Below are 26693 nucleotides of genomic sequence, written 5' to 3'. Positions count from 1 at the left end.
ACATGTTTTACCTCTTCCTGACTTCTCTGCTAAGCACAGAGATTTGATACTGTTGAATCCAAACCCTACCACCAATTGTACAAGCAGAATTTTGGAACTGACTTACGGTTTATTGAAGCAATAGCTCCTTTGCATTAGCCACACTGCAAGTGCTTGTTAATGTGGTTAGATTACTTGGATATCTTTCCATTATTGCCTCCAAAGAGGAAGGAAAGGGCAGGCAGAAATAACTCATTTGTCACTCTGCGTGAAGATAAGATTTCTCTAGGACTGTCTGTTCATGTGCAGTTAAACACATTTAAAGCAGTACATACTTCACATTTTTATTACTTTTTCTTAAGCTTTACAAAGTTGTAGCTAATCTAGCAGCAAAGTTTTCCAGCTTCTTTAAATCAGTCAGTGTACTACAATTTAAGGCTGAACTGATTAACTGTGTTGAAACACACTTAAGGTGTGAAATAAAAAAGCACGTGTAAAGAGTTTTGTTCAATTGTAGGCTGGTTTGCTTTTCACTGAGCCAGGATTGTAAGCCTACCATGACTCCATGCAAGTGTCAGGATGTCCTCTATCTCCATATAAAGAAAACACAAAACCTAGACTGAGAAAATAACTCTACTGCAGTTCTTGAAACTAGTTTCTATATATCTTCAGTGGACTGCATGCATGCAGACACTCATACACACTCATACAAAACAGGCTGTTATCAACATAAACACTCATTTATACCTGCTCAATAAATAGGGAATTGTAATGAAATCTGCACCAAAAAAAAACTCAGGAAGGCCAAATGCCAGACCACTAAGTAAATAGGTGAAAGACAACTCTGTCAGCACTAGATCATGAAACTAAAGGACAATCAAATTAGTAAGTCCATCTATTGATGGAATAATGCTTGTGTGTCCAAAGATAACTTATTACTTCTAAAGGTTCATGCCTTCCAGAATACATTTCTGATCTTTCAGCAGAAATACTTCCATGATGGCTGCGTTTTACTATTGTTTACACAGTTTCTCAGAAGTATGGCTCAGTGAACACAAAATAGGCAAGAAAATCAATGGTTCCAATTTTGCCCTCTGGAGGATTTCTGGTTCTGCTCTAAACCATGAATTAATTTGTCTCACTTGTTTTTTCAAGTTTCCCAAAGCTCTCAATAAGCCAGCACAAGCCAGAACTGTCATTTCAAGAAGTCTTGCAGACCTCATTCCCTGCTATCCTCTGTTACTCATTCCCTGCTATCCTCAGTTACTCTTTCTTGGCACTACATAATCCCCTCTCTTACGTCAGCACAGACTGTTATATTTATTGCTGAGCAACGTTTCAACTGATCAGCTGCCAAGCATACTCTTCTACCAGCAGAAAGAAGAGGGCAAAAATAAGCAGCGTGAAGATACTGAAATCAAATACCATCAACCACTGCTTCTGCAGAAAGAGAGCAACTGTAATCACAGGTGAACACTGCTACACGTGCCTTTAACAATTTTTGTTATTTTGCTAACCTTGTGAATGGAGTAAAAAACCCTTTTGCAAACTGCATTAAAGTGTGATTTTTTTGTTAACTGCATGTGTAGATGTCCAACTGTGCACCAAATCTTCTCAGGAATTGATTAAAACAATGAGCAAATATTCATTTTTTGATCACTTAATATTTTTTTGAAGGTAGGGATAGGAACCTAACAGATTGCACATACAGACTGTACAAACTGCAGAGAACAGGACCATGATTGTGATCAGCATTATTTGCTCCAGCAGCCAGAAGACATACAATTTTCACTCTCCCAACATTTTTTGCAGTATATACTTTTTTCAGCAACAGCTGAAATGTCTTGTTGGGCTTTTTTTAAAAACCAAAACAAAACATGAAGACAGGGTTGACTATTTTATCTGCATATACTGCTTAAACATCTTGTTTTTAAAAACAGTAAACCAAGAACTCTTAAATCAGCTTGTCTGACATATTGTTAACGAACTGGTGAAGTTGAAGACCAATGCATTCTTTCAAAGAAATTTTTCAATTATACCAGCTTTAAAACAGCTCATTATTTTGCAGTCTTTCTACACAAAACAGCTCCCATAAACTGTTTCCTAGTTGAATAGGATACTTACCTCATCCACAAACTGAAATCACTATTGAAATATACGTATGTTATCCTAATTTGAAAGCATATTCATTTTGCTCTCTAGATTTCACCTTCATCCTGTCTTTCCTTTTCCTTATTATTAGTTGCATTTTTACAGTTTCACAAGTGTAAGCTACATGACATCAAGAAAAACTGCAAAACAAAAACTTTCCTCTATCTTCTTTGGACTAAAATTATCACAACATATTACAACTGAGATAGTACTAACGACTGATCATCAATCCCACATTTCAGCCTGCTGCTTTTCTTATGTTTAAAGAAAAAAAGCTCAATACAACAGAACTGGCACAAATTCAACCTTTACTAGAAGTATTTTCTTTCTATTTTTCCAGCTAGAATGAAAAAGGAGAGAAGGTGACTATGTACACACACACGTAGCACATGGATGAGAACTTGAGAACAAATCACAACTGCTGTCCATGTGACAAAAAAGAAGAATCCTTTGCTGTTACAACTCAAAACTAAAATTAAATTTATCTTCAATAATAAAGACAGAGACTAAAAGGCTTTAGAGTCGTGTCCAAAATTTTTAGTGTCCACAGAGGGAGGAGGAAGAAAATGCACTTAGAAATGTTAGTGCTATGAACAGAAGTCAACAGAAAGAATCAACTTTGTTCAAATAAAACAGAGCACGTGCTAAGGACACTCAAACGCAATTGGTATTTGCTCAGTACCTGTCTCCGTTCTCGACGAGACAACGTGTTTCCATGAAGTATTCGCCAGAGCATCCTTGCAGCTATTTTTGTGTCGATCCACAGTAACCGAAACCCATGGTAATAGTGCTTCAGTTCATCCACAATTCTCTGTCCAAGAGATTTTTTCACAACTTCCACTTCTGTTGGACTATATACAGGACCTCCTTCTTCCAACTTCTTGTTTTTGTCCTTTAAGGACTTCAGCGACTTTTCAACTATGGAGTCATCTCGAAGGGGATGTGAAGAATGCCACCACCTAACTGGAAGATACTGGGGACCTAAAACACCCATGGTTGCTAGTGGCGTCCATGAGCCAGAAGAGCTCCTAAGAGTAAAGTGTATTTGTTCAGATCCTTTAGTCCAACAACAGTGGCGATCTTTTTTGGAGTATGCGTAAACAGGAGAGACACTAGTGCAATATTTAAAGTGTATAGTCCTTCAAAAGAAAAAAGCATTCAAGAATTAGCAATAGATCACAAGCTATTGATATATATTCCTTCAGTTATATAAGTTGATGTATTTATAAAAGGCTTCATTTCAGAAATTTAAGAAAAAAAACCCCAAACTTGTGACTCTGAAGATCCCTGACTATACCTGAGAGGAACACTTGACTTCACTTCATGACAGAAAAATAACCTGTAGGGAATTTTCGATTCAACAACTTGGAAAAGGTAGCTTCTTTTACTTCAATTAAATAATGAGTAACAACCAGAAACACTTTTCATTTAGAAAGCTACACTGCAAATTCATCTGTAAATCCATAAGTAACATAAAGCCCCTTCTATTACTTCTCCTGTTTGAACAAAACACTCAGAGAAATAAAATATGTAGTAGACTTGAAGTAGGTGCTGAGTTAAGAGGAAGAGAATGAGAAACTAATGAGAAACTCAAAAGCATATGACCAAATAGTAGATAAAATATTTTAGATAAATGACTGCCATTCCCTCAAGCTGAAATGCCAGCATTATGTCATCTACAGGGCAGAAATGACTGGGGTATTTCTTCACCATGCCCTTATACTACCAAAACAAAATCAGAATGTGTATTTGTCTCAGTCACTGAACTGAATACAGATGCAAGTGGCACTATAGCTCGAGTAACACTTTACGGAGAAAGAAGTTTAAAAGTATAAGCCTCACTCATTCAATTTTCAGCGAGAAGTACTTTCAAAAACTTAATGACCTCATGCATCCAATGAATTTTAAATTGATTTAATGGTTTTATCTGTTTACGGTTATTCAAATAAACCAATCCACTCTGACTCAAGTTGTTTCTCAAACCCAGAGCTCCAGGCTTATAGACTAAGTTCCACCTACATACACCTATACCTTCTGCATGCAGAGAGGAAGGGAGCTCTGTCACCAGAATTGGTTCTGAGTTGGCAGTGGGAAAAAGATTAAAAATCACTAGAAATGTGCCTCTCTGAACATACGTTCACTAGCTGGATGCCAGACATAGAACTTCTATCCCAAACCATCCTCAGGACTTATATCGTTAGAGTCCCTCACTTTTGGATCTGGATCATGTGGAGCATAGGCACTAGCTTGTCTTATTTTAAGTAGCAATATTAAATTTACAGCAGTTTTTGGCAAAAAAGCACCCAAAAACAACAAACAAAACTTCTCATAAGAACAACAGGAATTTCTTCCCAATATTCTGCTGCTCATATAACAGACAGTAAGGTTCCAATTTTCCAAAACAGCAGCCCTGTATTATGATCTACTAAAAAGAACACTGAGATTTTAAAATGTTTTTTGTATTAAAAAACTTCCCATTACTAATAATACAGTAAGTGACATAAAATAATTCCTTTCATTTTAGTCATGTTAGCTCTGTTTCATACTTGAGGGTTATCTATAAAGATGCATCCTTACGTTCAAACGGACACTGAGAAATTGAAGAACAGTCACTGTTTCCTGAGCAGTCAGAAGATAAATAAACTAGACAATTAATATTTTAACATTCCAAGGAAAGATGTTAGGAAATACATATCCAAGAGTATGCCTTATGGGCCAAGTCAGGAACACAGAATGGATTCTGCCAACATTCAACTCCTTAAGTTCCATGATAGCGCGGAATGGCTAGACTCATTTTCAGAAGGGGGAGACCATTTCCTAGGAGAGCCTCACCCAAGGTTGTGACAAATCAAAGCCTACTTTGGTTTAGTAAAGATACAATTTGAATTATGCACATTGCTAACTGTAATCTATGTGTTCCAAACTAGCTGTGACTAAACGTTTACCCTGGGAAACTCCACAGAGAAAGCGTGCAAGAAACCCACGATATCCCATGATGTCACTTGGAATCATTCAAGAACAAGATTAATATTCTATTGCTTTCATCTCATAAGCAAAACAAAAAAAGAGGAAGTGGGTGAAAGAAGGAAAATCTCACTTTCCCTCTCCCACACACAGCCAAGCATGTGAAAAGAGTAATACTCAGACTTCCTTTAATCTGTCAGTAACATGAGCTGAAGTGAGTATTTCCACACTTTGTCTAGAAGATTTAAATCTACATTCTCATGACAGCACCCTAACTGATGAGTTTGTACAGTTTTGAGCTTAAGAGAAAAAGTTCATATTTACTCACATTTTGTTAGCCAGCCTCAGGGATGTACAACTAAGACATGCCCGATCTCCCAAGTTACCTAGAAAAATACAAATAATTAGCAGTAATTCCAAAACTTAGGAAGATGTTCATCTGTATAGTGAATTGTACACAAATATGTGATTTAAAAGACTGACCTTTACTTAGGAATGGCTGCTACTGAAAACACAGAAGAGATGCTGCTTGATTGTTTGCATGCACATGCCCACTCTGAGTGACTGTGCATCACAAACAGCCAAGACTGAAAGTTTGTTTGCTTTGGCAATAACCATATGTAATACTGAGAACCAAATACCTCATCCTACTCCAACACAAGTCAAACTACATGCCTTATTCTTCTTATTTCTCTCAATCTGTAATCTCAATTTATAGGATAAAAAAGAGAAAATAGGTGGGAAGCACTTCTGTATTGTGGCTGACATCTCCACAGGTGCTGAAGCAAGTCCGTGCATACAGTCAGACTCTGTGGACGTGTGAGGTACTGCTTGCATTTACTTCAATTGTGTGAAGACAGGTTTCCAAGCCCCTCGGATAAGCAACTACGCTGCAGAAAAGCCTCACTGAAAGTAAATGTAATTTTTTAATGGCTCCATGACAACACAGTATTAGATGATCCACATGAGCCTTTGCCAAGGGTCTAAGGTGAAAATGGGTGAGGGGCTTGCTTTTTTTTAAGCAGGACAACAAATAAAATGTGAGTAGGAACCTAAACACAGTTCACTATAGAGGTGGAACCACGACACCATTTCAATACGTTGCTGTCCATTTAGATTAGCACCTGGTAAAAATAGCTCTACCCTTGGATCTCTCTGCAAAGGATATAAATTGTTTTCAAGGGCGAGAGACTGACCAAAAGAATAGGAAAGCTCAGCTTTCCAGCAAACACCATGTTCCTCAACAGTAATTTTATTTGACATGTTAACTCCAAATCAGTCCTAATAATCACTAATGAAGTCTATCCAGGTACCAAGATAAGCAGCATCCATTCTAGAAATAAACTGAGGTGAACATAAAATAATAAATAACCTAAGCCAGGCATCAATAAAGCACCATGCTCAAAAGTCGTCAGATGATCCAACACCATCAGTTACATAAAATGCTCCCTAGTGGCTGTGTGCACTTTAAAATTACTGAAAATCATCCTCAGACCCACTACAAAAAGAATCCATCTCCCTAAAACAATTTTAGAGAAAAAAACCTTGTATCAATACCTAATTGCAATAACTCAGTAGCTAGCCAACATCAAATGCAAAAAGATGCCTGGACAGAGCAAAGGAAGATCTCATCAGCAAAACTCCAAACATCTTGACCCTTTCTGACCAAACTTCTCAGAAATTATTGTAACCAAAACAAAAAACAGAAGACTGGATGGAGTAGGAATGCTGTGGTTTGTTTCTTCCATCTGGAACATAATATTTCTGGTCAATCCTAAGCGACATCAGGTTAGGAAGCTCATTACAGAGATTAGCTGTCAATTTTTCCATTATCAAAGCTACGACATGACCTATGACAGTACCTGAGGTAGGCAGCTGTATCTGAGAAAACACAACATTCAACACTCATCACCAAAAGCCTTCCCCAACAGAACAACCTTATCATTAGAGGACAACATCTACCTCTGAAATCAGATGAAGCAATCAGAAAGGATGAGGAAGGGGGGGAAAAAAGGTAAGTTAACTTATCAAAGAAATATCTCAATAATCAAGGGATGTCTTGTGATAAGTGAGCTTTGATGTCATTACAGCAAACAATAGGGCATTACCAAGTCAAAGGAAGATTTAGTCAAGCTATATCAAACTCTACAGGTAATCCACTGTCACGGCAAACAGAACCAGGGAAAAAAACATCTCTTTCTGGCTCAAAAATCAAGTCCTGAGAATCTGTGAAGGCATTCTGGTACTCTGCCAACATTTACAGAAAGATCAGCAGCTAAATTTCTTGACCCACGAGGCTAGACATCTTAGAAGGACATCTCTGACTCCAAGGAACATCTCAGCAAAGGAAGTAGTACTCAAAGTCTTGATGGATAAGTAGCAGCACAGTAACCTGTTTCTTTCACACAAAGCCTCTGTGCCGAAAACGAGAGTCCTACTAGTAGAGAACATTACCTGCCATGGACAGGTGCCCCTAGAACAAAGAGAGATAATCTGGAGATCAAATCTGGCTTAGAGATTCTTAGATAATACTCTGTAAGAGCAAGACACTTTCACTTTACTTATCTTTTTTTTTTTGGCCTCTTTTTTTCCAGCCAGACTCATTAATGCTAAGGAAGGGGCCAAAGAACAAAATTCCACGGTTACCATAAGAAAACATGCTGACTCAAACACTTCTTGTTCACCCACTCTGTGTGAACAGACACACGGAAACATTTTACCAAAAGCTTCTGCAAAATGACCGTCATTTTCAACTTTGCCAGTTCTGTCTTTGTTTTACAGTGTCTGTTTTAACCATGTATCAAAGAGCAAGCCAGCCCTGAAATAGCATATGTACTTTCTTCAGAAAGGAGCAAAGTCCATGCTCCAGAAGTGTCTGAACAAGGTGAATGTAGCTTGTCACACTCAACATAGCTCATCTGAAAAACCTGCATTACCATTACTCGCTTTGAAAGAAAGGCAGGAGTCCCAGAAACGCTGTATGTTAACATATTGCTCATGGAAAGAAAGTAATGAGAAATTTTCTTTTTCATAGAATCATAGAACGGTAGGGGTTGGAAGGGACCTTTAGAGATCATCTAGTCCACCCGCCCCCTGCAGAAGCAGCTCGACCTAGATCAGGTCACATAGGAACATGTCCAGGCAGGTCTTGAAGACCTCCAAGGAAGGAGACTCCACAACGCCCTGGGCAGCCTGTGCCAGGGCTCCCTCACCGGAACAGTGAAATAGTTTTTTCTTATATTTAAGTGGAACTTTTTTGTGTTCCAGCTTCATCCCATTACCCCTTGTCCTGGTCCTAGATACAACAGAAAAAAGGGATGTCCCAACCTCCCAACACCCACCATTTAGCTATTTGTAAATATTAACGAGATTCCCCCCTCAGCCTCCTCTTCTCCAGACTAAATTTTTTAATTTAATGAAACATCAAAGCCACGGTTTTAAAGGTAGAATAGCTGTGTACCATTACTATGCTTAGAGCTTTTTAAAAGAAAAGGGTGAGATGAAGTGAGTCCCCACAGAAATACAAGCTTGCAGTACTTAACAGCTTGATCTTTACAGGAAGAACATTTAAGATCCTTAGAAGCACTTGGCTTTAACTTAATCTTCAACTACTTACACATAAAGCAAAGAAGATGAGCTAAGTAAAGCAAAGCACTGTACAGAAAATTACACCATCCCAGTGTGTTAATAACAGATTAACACCCCAAACCAAAGCACTGATTGGACCACAAGCATAGCACATCCCAGCACACAAATGATCTGATTTTTTCCACAGTCTTGCACCAAATGAGAATTTTCACGTGGTGTAAGATTACTAACACACAAAATTGTAGCGATCATTAGCATTTCTTCTCATGCTATGACACTAAAAGAAGTTAGCACATTTGCGTGATTACTGGTGACCAAGAAGACAGTCTGTTTATCAAATGAACAAGTACCCATACAGTTCATTAGGCTTGCCAGAACATGAGAATGTAGTGTTCTCACTGCAGTGACAAGTAAGGGTTCAGCACCAGAGACAAACCGCTGCTTGTCAAGCTTTCACTCAATTCCTCAATAATCTCTGCATTTCCACCTCATGGATGTAAACAGGAACCACAGGCCTTGTGTACATCACAACTTCTCAGTTGCTTCATGTCATTAAACCTCACCATCCAATGATACCTAAATTGCCAAATTATCTTGACTGTTAATGCAAACAGGATCACATGCTACATTTCCTTTTATTTTCCACAACTTTCAAAGACACTTGGAAAAGGGCAAATTCTAGTTTCTTTTCTAATACAGAGTCATAAAATTACCTCTTCTACTTTCTTAAAGGGTATTACAATTAGGGACAACACGATCTGGCCAAGCTATACCGAGATCAAGGCAGGCCGGGCCAAAACGTCATAACGTACTCCGGTATCTTAATGAAAGCCACATGGTTTTCTCTTCCTCAGTCATCCGGCGCTGAAGAGATGCATGTGCCCTAACTGCCGTTAGGGGAAAGCATCCCCTTAAACCTCCCTGACAGGGAAGCACATGCTACGAAACGAGCTGCCTGTCTCCGGCCACAGCAGCCGGGGAGGGAGGTCTCGGCAGTGGCTCCTGCCGGGAGTCGCGGGGAGAGGCGGCCGAGTGCGGCAGCAGAGAAGCGACGTGCCCAGCCCTGGAGAATGGAACGTTCGGGACGCCGCCGGGGGCCCGCCGCGGCCCTTCCCTCCCGTAACGACCTCTCCGCCCACGCCGGGAGCCCCCAGACGTCGTCGTCGCCGCCTCCGCCCGCCCTCCCTTCCCCCTCTCGCTCAGGCCTCCAGCGCCGCCAGCAGCACAGGCCTCGCAGGCCTGGCGCTGCCGGGGCCAGGCCAGGCCGGCCCGGGCCAGGCCGAGGGGTGGCAGCTGCCTTGGTCTTTCCTTCCCCTCTCGTCCCTCCCCTTCCCTCCCCGCCGCCGGAGCCGCCAGACGGCCCGCGGGGAGCCTCACCCAGCTGGGGCTGACGGCGGAGCGCTCGGGGCAGGCGGCAGGCCCGCCGGCCACAGGTCTGTAGCAGCATGGACGCCATCGTGGCGCTGGCGCGCGGCGGGGCGGCGGCAGCGGGCTAGCGGCGGCGGCGGGCTGCTGGCCCGCTCCTGTCCCGCCGCCCGGGCCCCGCGCGGCTCTCCCCACACGCCCCGCAGCGCCGAGCCGCCACCGCCCGCCGCCTTTGCATAGCTCCGCCCCGCGGCGCTGGGTACGCCGGGAACTGTAGTCCTCGGGGCGCACGGTAAGCCGCCTGCGGACGCGGGGCGCGTGGCATGCCGGGAGCTGCGGTCCGAGACGGTGCGGCCGGACGTTGGGCGAGGGCCATGCTGGGAGATGTAGTCTTCCCACGGGCACGCCGGCCGTGCAGGCGTTGCTGTCCTCCGGCAGCCTCCGAGTCTCGGGTGGGCGGATTCCGCCGGACCTGCTGCCGGCACCGAGAGTGGGGATTGGTGGGGGCCGCGTCAGCTGCCCCAGAGGCGGCGCGGGGCCCCTCTGCCCGAGCGCGGTCACTCCTTGCCTCATCGGGAAGGTCATGCTGGCCTTGCGCTCTGAGGGAGAGCTGCCGGCGGGAGGCCGCGGGTACCTGAGGAAGCTGCCACTGCGGCCAAGCGACACTGAACCCTATCCCTGAATACGACACACCAATACCAGATGTGTGTGCGATGGTCTTACCTCACGCTTGAGGCCAAAACCTTGCGTTTATAGTAGTGTTAAGTACAGCCTAAATGCAGTTACCTCACTGCGTGCACTTGCATGCCTTGTGGGTCTTGGGATGTAACAGGAAAATAATCTTTTCTGTGGAGCTGAGATCCCTTGATATAAAACAGTGCATAAACTAGTCAATCGACGGATGTGCTTTGATGGTGCTGGTTAATAGTTCGGCTACAGGTAGCATGCCTTTCCTCAAATACTAGTCTGCACCTGATGAGCATCAGGATCTTGTGTCAAGTAAGAACTGAGCTAATACAGTATTAAATCGTACCATTCATTTTGCTTAGTTTTTACCTGTAAAGATGGATGCAAAGAATAACTAGAATAAAACTACAAAAATATATATATATAATTTAATCCAAGAACAGTGAAAGTTTAAAAACTATGTGTTTGAGGTTTAGGCGTTAATGCCTTACACGTTATGAAAAAATAGGGGGAAAGCTGCTGGAACTGTTTTTCAACAAGATGGCTGACACCTCCTGTCAACAAGATGGCTGCCTCAAGGACAGGGCTCAAAAGTGGCAAGGATACCGTGGATTCAGACCTCTTACTGTTTCACAGGTTGTTTAAAATGCCAGGCGTTTGTTCATCTATACACCTACCTAAGCCCCAAAGAAAACAGGTCCTATTTAACTTTATATGTAAATAGTAGCAGAAGCTTCAGGTTTGACCCAAAACGTGACTGAAACAGTATCTCATAGCAGGAAAAAGCAAACGTGTCTGCAGTCATCAGAAAACACTGTCATCCTTTCATGCTTGAGATTTGTCAATTACAGGAATTAGTAGTATTTTTAAGTTCTTTTATGTATTTCAAGAAAATCCTCAGCCTTTCTCCTAAGTATAGCAAATTTAGATTAAATTTATACTACTTTATACTATTTTTAATTCAAAGGAATATATGAAGATGGAATATTAAATTGACTGCATCATAAATAAAAATACACCATTTTCTCACATCTTTTGACACTTGGCTGCAGAAACACGGGTTTTCTTTAAATTTACTGATTACTAAAAATTAATTGGTACAATTATTGATATACTTGTTCTTAGAGTGACATTTAAAATGTTACGCTCCCAAATGCATGGCAAGGTTTGTATCCGTCTGTGTTTGCTTTACAAGCATTTAAATATGTAGTGCATTTAAACGGTTAAAATTACTTAAATTGTGCAATTTAACAATAGTGCTGTATGTTAACGTGGCAATCTTTAAAAAACAAACAAACACAACAACAAAATCCCATTTTCCCAGTCTACACATTTCTCTCACTAGACCGGGTTCGTAGCCTTCTCTTGTTATTCTTTTTTTCTTTCTGGTTGGCTGATAACAAACACAAATGAAATGGGGCAACTAATGGCAGTTCCTCTAACAAAGCTGCTTAATTATGTAGAAACATTATATGAAGCCTATACAAGACGAAGAATATGCTCTGAAGTCATTAAACTATTGACCAGAGATTTCAGACAGCAAACAGATGATTATAGGGTCTCAATACATTTATGCAGACAAGTAACCAGTCTTTCAATAGTTTCATTAAATTCATTAGTATTCAGGGTGGCAGACAATGTAGATGCATGAGCCTTTTCAGAGCTGAAACCGTTATGTTTTTGTACAGTCTTTTGTTCCAGTTTTGTTTATACCTGGAAGTTACATGGTTTTCTACCCTATATAAAAAGAAATGATAATACACACTGTGAAAATTTTCTCAATGGATACGGTTTCAAAATATTTTGTGCCTTTACAGAGTGTTGGTAAATAATGCTTAAAAAAAAAAAAGATGAAGTAGTAATAATTTTCGAGTAGTTGTACAAATTGCTCCCACGTGGAAAGGCAGTGACTGTAGGTGATTACATGGGCCCTTCTACCCAGGTCAGTTTTTGTTTTGAAGAAAAATACCTTTCACTCCATCCAGGCTAACAGCCTGTGGGTTCACAAAGAAAACACTCATCCCAGTATAAAACACGATGCACGTGGTTACTAGGGCTTTATTTTTAAAAACACTGAAGTTGCTACGGCCATTTTAGACCTGGTTCTTGAAGCAACTATGTTGTTTGGAACAGTTGTCAGCCATCTTGTTGAAAACTCGTGCTTTCTAGCAAGGAGAGTCTAAAAGGAAGAAATACAATCCCTTCTTTCTAGATGGATTTAATAAGGAGCTGAGAATTATTTAAAGAAATGTGATATTTAAACAAAATTAAGATTAGTATTAAACATTTTTTCCCCAAAATGTTGATTAGAAGCAAAAGCAAGGTAAGAACTGTCTAAACAATTACAAACCAAACTCCAAATAACAATTGTGAAGCCTGTCATAGGCTGTGAGGTTATCAAAACATGTATTTACTTATCTATGAGCACAGATACGAAAAAAGTAAGAACGTTTTACCTGTCTGAAAGAGGTATGTGCATTAAGACCTATAAAAGCATAGAATATGCCAACGCCAGTGCATTACTTGCAGACATGAAAAAGGAGCAGATGAGCTTCTAATTGCCATTGAGAAAGTTTAGAGAACTGTCTAGAAGTTGTGGTGCAGATGTCAATATGAACAGGAGGCAAAATAGAAAGGTACCTAGCTCTAGTGTCTTTCAGAAAATCTCCACAGATTTCCTGTAGTCAATAGCTACATTAAATTCTTAACTGCTGTTGTCCCTTACTCCTTTCCCTCTTCACCAACTAACAAGCTCTTATGGGCAGTAGGCAGATGCATATGGGGAGTAGGATTTCTTTGTGGACAGCCAAAAATACCTGCACAGTTGGAGGGGGCACCCTTCCACCCTCACCACAGTTGTCACCCCATCCCTCGGGACATGTCCCAGGAAGGACTTCCCAGATCCCATTGATTTGTTTGTTTGTTTTTGGAGGATGGATAACTCCCAAGTTCAGACACAGAGTCAGTTGCCCTATAGCTTGTGACAGGGTCTGTGTGACAATGCCAAATCCATGACACTCCTGCCAGAACCACCACGTTCATTACACAAGCATGGCCTCAGGTCCCCGTCACACCCAGGTGACAAGCCGAGCTGGCAGCAAAAGGCAATGAGGGCCTGGGGAGATGCAATTCAGTGGGTGGAGGGGAAGGAGGTGCAATGCTTGATGCCAGAAGGGGTAGGAGCACAATTAGCATTTGATGAGATGGGATACAGGTTTGTCATATCTCTGCTGCAATATCATGTTTATGTACACAGTGTGATTGTATAGGCGACGTCGTGGTACAGTTCCATATAACGTATTTAAAAGCAGGATTAGGCTTTTAGTCTGTAGAATCTGTTGCCATGGCAATCCTCAGGTTGTCTTCTTGAATAGGTTTAACAATACGGGATCAACCTCATCTTTATTCACTGTTCAGCATAAATCTGAAGGATTGGGGAGGGGAAGGACATTACTGAGTAGCAAGTTGCATTAAGTTTCCACTTGAGGGAGAAAACTAAAAGATTTTTAGTAGTTCTTTAAAGAATACTCCCCTTCATCATCACAGATTTTTAGGGGGGACTTGCAGGATACTGGAGCCTGTTGCTCTGTAAACAGTGTTAGAGCTCGAAGGTAAAAGTTCAAGTGGCTGCTGGATTACAGACTGGCTCTGTATGTACGTCCAGGTCACAAGTTCACTCCTGTCTGTAATGTGCCAAAACCAAGCGGCATTCCCAACAGCACAGAAACAATCTGCCTTGGGTGCCTGTTCAAACAATGCAGTGAAAAGCTGCTCGGAGATTTCCTTGACAGTAATAATGTGCTGTAAACAGTCATTCCAGATCCAAGGATAATTACCTGCTCAAATCCTCGTCAAAAAGTGGTATTTTAGCAGATTCAATAGGCTTGACCCAAATTAGCAATACAAAATAATGTAGTAGTTGTCATTAATTAAATTTGACATGCAGGAAGACAAGGGGAACACAGCTGGGAGACTACAAACACATTAATTTTGAAATGGAAGGAAAAGTAGCATTTCAGTTCATGGTGAAAATCCCCCGGATTCTAGTTTTAACCAGCAGATGGAGCTTATGTGAAACAAACAAGCGGAAAAGCTGCAGTATCATCACACAAAAGCCTTGTTTTGGGTCGCTACTGGCTACAGGACTGGAGGAGGACATGGGGAAAACGCTAGAAGGTTCTGGCCAAGGCAGGATGAAGCAGGGGAGGGACAGCAGGCAGTGTATCTGCATAGCAAAAAGGGAGGAACATAGCTGTAACAAGTGAACTGATTTAGACCTTGAGAAATAGGGAGGAGGGGAAAAAAAGTCTCTAGTGTTCAAAATGCACCTGTTTGTTCCAGCTGATACGAGACGGTCTGAGGTTTTGCTGCAAAATTACCAACACTGTTTCTGGGATAACCTGTTACGCCTGCAGATGCATCAATTTGATTTTATGAAGGACGGGTTTTAAAAATATGGATTTAGAGTTATTTACTGACTCCTTGTGGGGTTTTTTGAGTCTGCAAGGTTTGAAAGTTGCCGTATGCAAGTAGAAACACAGAAAGCCAGCAATCCTATGGCATCACCTGCCTCTCAGAGTTAGGTCTCTAAGAATTAAACACCAAATGTCGTGTCACTGTCAGTAAAAGCCTTAAATCTGGCACCTCTGCTTGTGTAAACCCATCAAGAAGCAAGACGTGTGACCAGGGAAGACTTCTCACCTCATCCTGGATTTTGTAGACCTTATCCGTCACTCCTTGTATATCCCCAAACTCCTGGTGAAGTCAGACAGTATTATAGGAGTGCTGGAAAAATAGGAGGTCCCTGCAAACCAGAAACACTCTTCAGTTTGTGTCCATTAAAGACACAGCAGAAAGCACCATTTTAGGAGATTTTTTACCTTTGTATTCTGAATAGGAGAAAACCAGGCTACTTCCAGGGGCTGTTTTAGTGACAATAAGGTAACTTTCTTCAGCAACTTGGCAAGGCTGAGGCTGCTTGTGATAAGCACTGCTTTAGAGGGGAGAGGATTACAGGCAGCACATGCACACAGCTGGATGACTTTGGTAGCAGGCAAAGTGCTACGTAGTCCCATTGTCCCACAGGCATATTTGGGCTTTGTCCGCCTCTAAGGAGAGAAGCAGAGCGAAGCACTTCTGTTGAAAGAACAAATAAGAAAGATATCAAAGATGGATAGGTTGATTTGCTGAAGCCTGATTCTTAACATTCCTGTGCAGAATTTAGCCCTCTTGGGCCTCAGCTGTTGTTACCTCTTTCGTGGTGGTTTTGCCGATGATCTTATCAATTCTGACCCATATTTTTCCCTAACAATCAGCCTGAGTGACCCTACCAGAATATATCTTTCCAACCCCTGAATCTCTTTCTCTTGTTTACCTTTCGGCTTTAAACTTTCTACCTTATATAACCCAGACTGAGCCTGTAACACAGATCTCACACGTTTTTTATCCCGTTCTCCTTGACCCGACTAACACTCCCATCTTCCATGCTGCTGTACAATGACCTCCCCATTCCAGCCTGCAAACCCACGGCCCCTCCTTTATTCAAGTCAAAGAGCTGCTTTTCTCAAGAGGCCTCCCCACAGAGATAATGAAAAGCAGATTAAGAGATTTTAAAAAAGGAGTTGGTTCCTTTGGAATGGTCAGCGCCGCTTTCCCTTTCTACAACCATCCCCTATACTGTAAATTTTCCAAATCACTGTTTGTCTGGATGTCTGTGCCTTGACCTCAGCAGGACCTAAGCTGTTGGGCCCCAATCCTACACATGCATATGCATGCCACGTCCCTTTGCCATCGGTGACATTCACAGACAGAGTGGTAAAGGAACGAGCGCAGTGTAAAATCAGATCCTGGTGCTTCCAGATAATATCATAAAAGTGTTGGAAAGGGCTAAAAATTAACATTTTAATCTTTGTTCTTGTGTCACAGAAAGAATGGCAACCTCCAAGGGAAGTGAAGTGGCAGCTCTGTTGACAACACTTCTTTTGGACTGATTTGTAGGTATATGAGAATCTTGAGGGGAAATACCTGATAAAATGGGATGTGAAGCTATAGAAAAACAACAAAGAGCCATCAGCCCAAGTACATCCCAGTGGTGCTTTGCCAGTATCCTGCCTTTTTCTTATGCGTCTGAATTTCAGGCATCAGAAACAGAAGACGCTTTGTCTGGGCTTTCCCATGTAATCAGCAACCTCTCTCCTGCCTGTCTTAGGCCTCTATTCACTTTATTACTATTATAGTATCCCCTAGAGACAGACTTAGGAGGCATTCACCCCCAAACGTCCTATTACCTTAAAGCGATTAGTTATTTTCTCAGTAATGCATTACATGCTTTAATCCCGGTTATGTGAGTGTATAACGTGTGCCTGGCAAGTTCTCTGCATAGATAGGAAAACACGAAGTTGACATAAAAGAGCTTTACTACTGGATTTGATCGCTGTCCAAGGGAAGTAAAGTCCCCCAAAGCAGGCGCTCTCCTCTGAAAGCAGCTTCAGGAGGGAACTGTATACAAACTGAAGCCTTAGCTGGGGGTTGCAAATACCTAGTTCATCAGCTGGATAGAGCAAGAGGAACTCATTGAGATTACTATGAGCAACGGGTAAAAGTAAGCCATGCAGGCTGCCCATCAGTTGGAGTGACATCCCAATATGACACATACCCATCATTTTCTTTTTTAATCCCTAATCCAACAGCTGAAAGAGGAAGTACACCCAAAAGATATCAACAAAAAGACTGCATTGCCCTTTGGCTCAGCTAGCAGTGCTTTCCTGTTGTGCCAAGGGAACAACCTCCTCCCCTTTCCGAGGCCTCTCCTTCCCAAGGAACAGACATCTAACTCTCCCTGCACGGGGAGCCTCTTTCAGCGTGCCAGCTGGGAGGCAGGGCCCTGGGCTCAATCCCGGCACCTGTGCCTAGTTTTCTTACAGAGTGCAGCCAGCTGCTCTTCCAGGTCTGCCAGTGTCCTGTATACCCTATTCCTTTTCATTTCCCGTGTATTGCTTTGGATAAGCGATGCAAATGTGTTGCTTCTATTTGGATTTTTGCAAATACACTGTTTTACATTTACCTGGTTTGTGTTAAGGATCACATCAGGGTACTCACAAATGGAGCCATGCCATGTTTTCAGTAATCCTCAAACCAGAGTTGTTGAACCAGCAGAGTCCAGCACCCCCATACTATTTTTGAAGGGCTATGAAGGAGAGTGGGATGTAACTAACCACAGGCCACTTTGGAAACTAGTGACATGGAGTTTGGGTGGAAGAAGTGTTTTCGATGGCTGATGTTTGTCAGTGAACTTTTCTGGCATTACACATGGTATCATAGTGTATAGTTGATGCTGAGGGTTCACAGGCATTAGATAATTGCTTTGGCTCTGACTTGGTTCACAGCATGTTAGACTAGTCATTTCTATCTGTGACACCGAACTATCAACTGCAAACTTCCTGTGTGGAAATAATTATGCCTCTTTCTCAAGTTTGCATAATGTGCTTATTTATCCAGCAGTTCTTATGCAGAGAGGCAAGGTTAGAGTTAAGAGAAGACTGATGTCACTGCTAATAGCTTGACTCTGAAAAGCCTTCATATCATGCAAAAATCCTAGTGGGAACAGGAGCCAGACTGGGGCTTGTATTCTGTACTGCAACAGGAAGGGGATACATAGAGGTCTGGAAAATAATGAAGGTGGGAGGAAAGTGAATAGAAACTGGTTATCACTGCTCATACCACCATCCAATTCGTTTATCTGGGTGCAGAGTTTAAAATGGAACAAAAGGAAATTGATTTTTACATGAACTTGTTACCACGGGATCTTCTAAAACTGAAAAACATAAATAGGTTCCAAAAAAATAGACAAATTGAAGGAAGTAGGGCTTAACGAGGTCTCTGACACACGCTCATCTGGATGCAATGTCCGGTTCAGAAGTTAGGAAGTCCCTAAACTACTGATTTTCAGAAGCAAGAACAACACAAGTGGGTAAGAGCTACTTTTCCTTTGCTCAGTTTCCAATTCTAGCATCCGTTACTACTTCCCTTCTTGGTTTCCCTTGAGGAGAGGACATGCCTGAGCCTGCTTTGAATTGTAAAAGCCTTCTCCATTCTGCACAAATAGAGGTGTGAATAGAAGACCATAAGTGATTACCCATGGGCAGCTAATGAAAACCATAGCATCATCCTGAATTGGAACTGAGGAGGTGTCTGAGGTGGACCGAAAGGTCACTATTGGTGGGTCTTGAGACGCTTGACCTGAGGCGTGCTTGGCTTACCCCATGCTGGGGGACTGTGGCAGTTCAGTTAGCCCTAGACAAGCACAATGCTGGCTTTGCCATCCTTGCAACTCCTGGTGTTGCTGTCACCAACAGAAGAGCAAACAGGTTAATAAACTGGTTACTTTTTTGAACAGAAGCGTAATGAAAGCCAGGTCAGAAAGCAAAAGGATCTCAGTCCGGTTGGTAACTTACTCTGAACTTTGCAACATGAAAGTCAGCCAGGCTAGGGAACTCATATCTTCTCTGGCTTTCTTACCACAGCACTTCCTTTTAACTCACATCTTCTCTGGCTTTCTTACCGCAGCGTTTCCTCTTTGGACTTTACAAAGTCCAACTTCTGCCATAATCTACCTGGCAACCCGTTACAGTCTATCTCCCTCTAGTGGGTGATTACCCATGCCTTAAAAATTTGCCTTGCACTTGCTTTCCATCAGCTTCTTTCTCCAGTTTGCTTTCTTCTTCTTTCCTCTGTGATCTTTCTCACAAAGGCACTCTGTGTTTTCTTACCCTCTCAACATCATGTCTGCTCTTCCTCCATTCTATGCTATGTGAGGAGCTGGGCTGTTCAAGGGTTTTCAGTTTGACGTTGATGTAAGTGGAAATGAAAGTAAAGAAGCTGCCCAAGAATGAATATCAAATGAAATATTCTAGAGATTGGTGATGTTTGCACAGAGGCACATGTGCAACCCCAAGTACGCTGGAGATCTAGATGTCTGGGAAAAAGGAAACCGTTAAGACCTACCTAAAATGCATTCCTGGGGTTTGTAATTTATTTGTTCTATCTGGAGTCAGTCAAAAGAAATTTATAGTTGGCTGTTCTTATCCTTAAAGTTGATTTATTTAGGTGGAAAATCTTCTGCATTCTGCTTAGTAGTTTGTTCACTTTGCATTTGTTGTTCCATTACCAAAATTATTAACAGCAAAATACATAAGCCAGCTGTGTTACATCTAAAGTTAGCTCTCTAACAGCAACAGTTAACTACCAGAGTATTCCCAAAGCAGAGCTGACATTAATTGAGAAAGATAGTGCTCTCAAATATGTCGAGACAAGATGTTATAGAAATTGATTCAACCAGACCATGCCTTTTGTTTGTGCAACTGCATTTCTCTCCCTTGCAGGGCATACAGGCTAGATGCTAGAGCTGTTAGTCCTTTGAGATTAATGGAAATATATTAGGGATGAATCTCAAAGGTGTTCCCTTTCTCAGACTACTCTTGATTTTTTTGTCTGGTTAAGCATATTTCAAAAAACAAGATGAACAAGCCAATATTGTCCAAATGAAAAACGACTGATCTGGTTGAAAGCAATTTTTAGGTCAGACTTTGCTAGTAATACGTTTCTAGAGTGATAGCAGGTTTCGTAGTAATCATTGTCTGTTATCTTTCTGTTTAAAACTTTGAATTATCTAACTAAATCAACAGGAAAAACATTTTGTTTCAGTCCAGGTATTTTCTGGGTTCCTTGAGGCACTGGCCTTTTTCTCAGTTCACTGAGAATGGTAATGGTGGTACTGGTGTTCCTCAAAAGTCGCTAATTATAAGCTCAACAGAATCTTTATTATGGCAAACTTAAGTATCACATGGAGAATGAATGACATGAATATAAACTGGAATTTAACTGAAACAAAGAAAGAAACAAAGTAAGATCAGGGATTATTTGTTCTGAGCAAATTCTGCTCCTACTAACACCTATGCAATCCATATATTTACATTATTTTGTGGAACAGCATCATACAAAAATAATTCTGCTGTATAGCATATCAGAATCATCCAGTTATTTTCCTTACATGAGTAAAAAAAAATGCAGATTTTGCTCTCTTTGTAAAGTGATATGTCAACATAACCACTTTCATTTCACTGTAACAAAAATGAAATCAATTCCAATCCTTCTCCTGTATCAGTAGCAACATGTTTTTCTTCAGCTGAGACATTTCCTAAACCTGCTGAAGGTAAGCACTGCAGACAGCACCATGACAGGATGTGGAGGCAGGGAAAAGGTACTGCAGAAAAACTTTAGGGATTTGTCTCCAGACTTTGACTTGCACTGATGTACAGGAGAAAAAGAATCCAGTGACTATCAGCTTTCAAGACCAGCTTGTATAGATGACAGTAAGAAAATGTTCCTTTGCTTCCAAATTGAGCACATTTGTTCTAGAATTTATTAAGATGATGCAAAGAAAGAAACTAACAGTGCCACATCCTGTTCTTTATTTAAGTTGGACGAGGGCTTCATTTGGCATTACAGGACCTGGAACGGCTGCTCTGGGCTAAACCAAAGACCTGTGAGTCCCTTTATCCAATTGCTGGTCATAGTCAGAAATGAGAGCTGAGGGAAAAAGTGTAAGAATCAAGGTAAGCATAGAGTGTTGCTGCCATTGGGCGGCTCTCCCTGCAGCAGCCACTGTTGTATTTCGTTGCTGCTGATAGAGAAACATAGAAGGTAGTCTAGTGGTATGAGCACAGAGATGGGAGCTGTGAATGTGTGTGTTTCTGTCTTGCCTCTGTCACCAAGGTTACTTGTATATTGCCATGTCCCAGCTCATGTGCATGTTGTGCTTGTGGCAAACCTGTCTTCAAGCCTCTGCAGGGCAGAGACACACACAACCCACACTCATGTACCCACTCTCGCATTCACACGGTAGCTGGCCAGGTCTGGGATTATGGTTTGGAGAGATTTGTTCCTCCCTAATGAGCTGCTTAACATCTGTGATTGTTTCCTGAAGCGCTGCATAATATCCCGGTGCACTTCTTGTTCGCCTCTTTATCTCTCCCCCATTCTTTCTGGTTCCTCTGTTTTTTTCACATAGTTATCACCACCGGCCTTTGTGGTCCTTGTGCTTTGTTTAAGCTTGTCATCTCTCAGTTCTTACACTCCAGAACAGGAGGCTTAGTGCAGTGGAAAAACTCTGCAAATGTTTCCCTGACTGCATAGCTGGAGTCAAGATGAATCTATCAGGTAGTAATCTATCAGAGGCTGACTCTTTCAGATGTCTCAGTTGAAGTAACCAATAAAAAGGTGCTGTTACATTTCCAGTATAACCAGAAAGATAGCGTTTCTGTCACCTCCTTAAAAATTCCTGTTAACAATTGTTTAAAAACTATGTTCCACCTTGCTTCAGGACTGCCCTGCGATTCCCAGCACCATGAGATCACTCCTGAATGGACCCTCAGAAACTGAATCAGCTCCAGGCCCACTTCTACTGAGCTCACAACTTCACTGTTGCTCCTGAAACTCTGCCACCCCCTCCTCAACCATCTCCTCCAGTGCAACCATTGTTCCCACCTCCATCAGCCTGCCATCCATCCAGAAACATGACGTGAAGGACTGCAAACTCCAAGCTCGGTGCACGAGTCAGAACATCATGATGCAGGCAGGTAGACTGGAGTTGACAGAATTCCTGTTTCCACCTTTAACCTTGCCATGGAGAGCCTTTACCAGTTTGATGCATTACTTACCCTCTAGAGCCATTGGATGTGTCCATATTTCTGGAAGCAGATTCAAACTGGCTGGATCAAAGAGCTGATTTGAGGTATTTCTCCCCAAATCCTTGCACCTCAAGTCGAGCAGAACCCTGGAGAGCTCCTCCTCCCTGCAGCCCCCAGCTGTGTCCCTGCCCAGGGCAGGGGTGCACAGAAACTGGAGTAAGCCACATTGCAAGTCAGGGTTGAGTGGTAACCAAATATGCCTGACCCAGGGGGGAAGCTGGTGAGAAAAGCAGTCAGTGAAAGGGAAGTAAGGGAGCAAATAGGGTGGAATATGCAGGCCTTGGTATATTGGTATGTCAGTGGGGGGTGTGTATAGTAAATAAATAAATACAGGTAGAAATGTTTTAGCTATTTCCCCAGGGTAAAGTGAGTAGGAGTGTGTTCAAAGAGTACTATTTCCTTTATTCTGTTCTGAGAGCACAGGTTCGACATACTCATTTGGAGGTATTTATAGGTTTTACGTGTGAATGATCAAGGAATTAAGGCAAAAACCTGAATAATCAGCAGCATACACCAAATGCCATCAGTCTGATTCCAATCCCAAATTCGTTACTTCTCAGTGTTACCATTTCACAAGCAATTAAAATAGCTACTTAGCCACATTATGTTATTATGAGCAACATCACTTGTCGAGTATTTTAAGTATGAAAAGTGATGTTAATTGTTAGGCATTACTACCCAGGTAAAAAATACACCCCGTTGTTAAGAATACACAACAATATACTATTAACTTGTTTAATATGATAGGTTTAAAAGAGCTACACATTTTCCTTCTACATTTCCACTACAAGACCTTTGTTATTACTTTGTTCATTAAAATTCTTTCTGCAATAAAGATGATTCAATGATTTTGCAAACCGACCTCATCCCTAGAATGTTATAGTGTGACAATTTCAAGGCTTTTCAACATAGACCCTTGCATACATGTCATATATCATATTGCAGATTTCATCCAGTAGTGGAAAATGTACTCTGAATGCAATATCATCTTATCAGTATTCTAGCTCCATAAGCTTTCTGACTGCAAGCAGGGTACTGTTCATTACAATGAAACTGAAAATGGAATAACCAAAGGATTGATTTATATGACCTTCACTCAGGAATGTTCTAATTCTGACATAATCTCTCTGACTGAAATCCTAAACACTGTATAATTTTGATTTATTACCCTTAAAAGAAGGAGCTTAGATCTATAGATCAGTAGAATACCTTGCATGAAAAAGAGTGGTGCCACAGCTCAGGAAGACTGAGCAAGAAAATGCAGATTGAGCATGTGACTTTACTCCAAACATTGTCTCAGCCGGCAAATCCAAGAACAGGGCTGAAAGCAAGTGGAAAAACATCATGCAGATGTTTTCACAAATCCACTCCATTAGTCAGAAATCTCTCTTGATTATATACATTTTTATAGCAAAGATAAGAGCATCTTAATAAGTTAAAGCGTGAACCAATCTGTTTACTATAAGTTGCAGGAAATCTTTAGTAAAACAGCTAATTTATGGCAAAACAGGGCTGGAGCTTGATTCCTGATATGCTACACAAAAAGCTGCTTTTCCAGGCAGCTCTGTTTTCCTCCTGCACCAGCAGTATAAGCTATTCTGTGGTGGTCTGTCCTAACAGCTGCTTGTCATGGGAGCCAGAAGAAGGCCTGTCTATGGTGTGAGGGTATAGTGGACCCGTCTCTAACTAGTAGTAGGTGAAAGCTAGAGCAGCCCTACAGTGTGATGCTTAAAAATAATAGCTCATCTCTTTAAAGCAAAGTAACTGGATCTAAATCAAGTGGAATCTTATTGAATTGGGAAGTGAATCAGGCTGGTTGGCACTTCTTGAATTTTTTGGTGAGGTGAAGAGAGAAATTAGAAGACAGATAGAAACTATTCACAACAAACTCATTGATAAATGTACACTAGAAGCCTAATGAAAACAGGTTTAATACCCTTCAGAACTGAAAGCAACAGATCATTTCATTTTAGGCAGACTAAGAAATAGAAATCTGCCCCCTCCTGTGCCTTTCCTCTGTTCTTAGTGTTGGGTGAAATGAATGCTTGCCTCCTTCCCTCCCACACACTCAGCTCACAGTTCCCACTTAGCCACTTCCCAGTCCTATTTTGGACAAATCTTTATCTTATCACCCTTCTCTTGCAAATCCTTCATCTCCAGAGCACTTAACATCCTCCTCTTTCACAAAATCCACCTTTTTCAAGTGGTACCTAATCAATCTTTATCCTATCCAGAAAACAGAGGGGGTTATTTTCAAGAAAAGCCTTTTTATTCAGTGCATTTGGTGACTGGTATGAATACTTTAACTCTAGCAGATGGTAGTCTCCTCTATGCATGAACATTTGTCTGTTTCACTGTATTGCACAATGCCAGTCCAAGCATATTATTCTCACCTATGAATGGGCCTATTCCTTATTAGTCCCAAAGATCAAACATAACACAACTCCCCCAGTATTTTTCACTTTCGGACAGTATGGAGCTACAGCTACTGCAGCCACTGTAAAAGCACTACAGCCTCTCAGAGATGATTCCTTCCTTCCTGAATACGTTAGAGTAGATATACCAGGAACTAAATTTGTGCCTAGGGATAGCAGGAAGTGGCTGATTCTTTTTATGTATTTGTAGAAAGGAAAAAGAAAACCAAAGGAAAAAAAAGAAAAGAACTTGAATGGAATCAAATTTAGGAGACTTATTCTCTTGGCTATATGGACACAGTTTTCAAGAGTATTTATATCGAGTTAGACATACATTTCAAGTTATATCAAAAACTGTTTTCTGCTAGAGTGACACAAAGGCCTGTAAGCAGTGGGAAAAAAGTGTCTTACTTTTATAATCAATTAGCACCATGATGGTGTCTGGTGTATATCAACATACATGGATACAATACAGACAATATTGAATTCTTTGGACTAGGAAACAATGTAAAGGCCAGTTCTGCAAAGCAATCCTGGCATGCTTGATTTTCAACATGAGCTGCTCATTGAATTCTAAAGTCTTAGATTTCCCAGTGGTGAATTCATTAGCAGAGTCAATTCTGCATTCAGCCTAGTTATCTTACCCACCAGTCGACACTCACTTTCCAGTGTAATCACAGGTGATGGTAAAAGCTTAACAGTGTTTTGCTATGCTGGTAAAGCAGATAGGGTTGCAAGTAGAGAGCAGCATGGTATCCTCTTTGACCAATGGCAAACCATTAAGTATGAGAGATTAAGAACTAGATTTTATTAGGATGATTATCATTACCCACAACTATAAAAAGCTCCAAGTCAGATGGTTCTGACTCACTTTTTGAAGGGTACTAGCATCTGTGGAGGAAATTCTGGGTATGGGCTGTCACCCATGGCTAATCCCTCTGGAGCAGGTGCACAGCAGTTTGCCAGTCCCACATCACAGCAGGGCTGGGAGCCAGGGGATCCAGCTCATAAGAGAGATGCCCATTTGGAAAAGAGGTGGAACAAACCAAGAAAGGGCACTGCCTGTCTTGGCATCTCTCCTAAGTGGCTTCCACTTGTAAAGTTTTGGTGCCTGGTAGAATTTGGAAGCCTTTCTCAGCACAGTGCACATCAGTGGTAATACCCTACTTGTCCCTCCCCACTGTCAAGTTCTCCTAGGCCACTGCAACAACCTTTGAGGGAAGTACTTTTGCAGCCAGCGTGTTTGTAATGTAAATTCAACAGATTCTCTATGAACTGGTAACTAATAATATTCCAAAATATCAGTAGAATGCTCTTGTTCAATTAGTCCAAACTGGTGGAAATAAGGGAAAAACATTTTCCATTAGAAATAATATAAATAAAAAAAAGTATTTTCACTGATTCAGACACACATATTAAAAATTCCATGTTATAAAGAGGACCCTGTCATCAGAACTTCATTAGACAGATGGAAAGACTTCTTGAAGGGATTTTAATAAAATCTTACATACAACATACCTTTGAGTGTAATATTTCTTTCTAATTAATGTAATTCCATTGATGACTATGACATACTCTATTATCATAGTTTGATTATGATTACAGTTTATTGTAAACTTACTGTAGTCATTATTAACCTGAGCTGTAAAAATATTAACACTGGTCTTTATTAAGCTTCAGAGCAATGCAAAAAAGAAAACAAAGAGGGAAACAAAGCTGATGAAATGTCTGGATCCCATTGATTGCCAATAGCTGCTAGTGTTAAATTAAAAGGTTATTTTATTGTCTTCTGCAGCCA

At 41.3% G+C, this 26693-nt stretch overlaps 2 protein-coding genes across 3 annotated transcripts in view; one reads left to right on the top strand and one right to left on the bottom strand.

Moving 5' to 3' along the window:
- The window catches only part of LETM1 (leucine zipper and EF-hand containing transmembrane protein 1), a 33771-nt gene extending 23533 nt beyond the window's left edge, over positions 1 to 10238 (bottom strand). For both annotated transcript variants that reach the window (XM_061993687.1, XM_061993688.1), the window contains exons 1-3: positions 10060 to 10238; positions 5423 to 5480; positions 2813 to 3269 (exon numbers count right to left, since the gene is read on the bottom strand). In XM_061993687.1, coding sequence (XP_061849671.1) covers positions 2813 to 3269; positions 5423 to 5480; positions 10060 to 10138 — 594 coding nt within the window. In that variant the 5' untranslated portion in view covers positions 10139 to 10238. The remainder of the gene's footprint in view (positions 1 to 2812; positions 3270 to 5422; positions 5481 to 10059) is intronic.
- The window catches only part of NSD2 (nuclear receptor binding SET domain protein 2), a 101385-nt gene continuing 84584 nt past the window's right edge, over positions 9893 to 26693 (top strand). The window contains exon 1 of the mRNA XM_061993689.1: positions 9893 to 10339. The gene's annotated coding sequence lies outside the window, so the exon portion shown is untranslated. The remainder of the gene's footprint in view (positions 10340 to 26693) is intronic.

Source organism: Colius striatus, chromosome 3, assembly GCF_028858725.1.
Source record: "Colius striatus isolate bColStr4 chromosome 3, bColStr4.1.hap1, whole genome shotgun sequence".
In the NCBI taxonomy this organism is placed as follows: Eukaryota; Metazoa; Chordata; class Aves; order Coliiformes; family Coliidae; genus Colius; species Colius striatus.
This window is presented reverse-complemented; position numbering and strand designations above follow the sequence as displayed.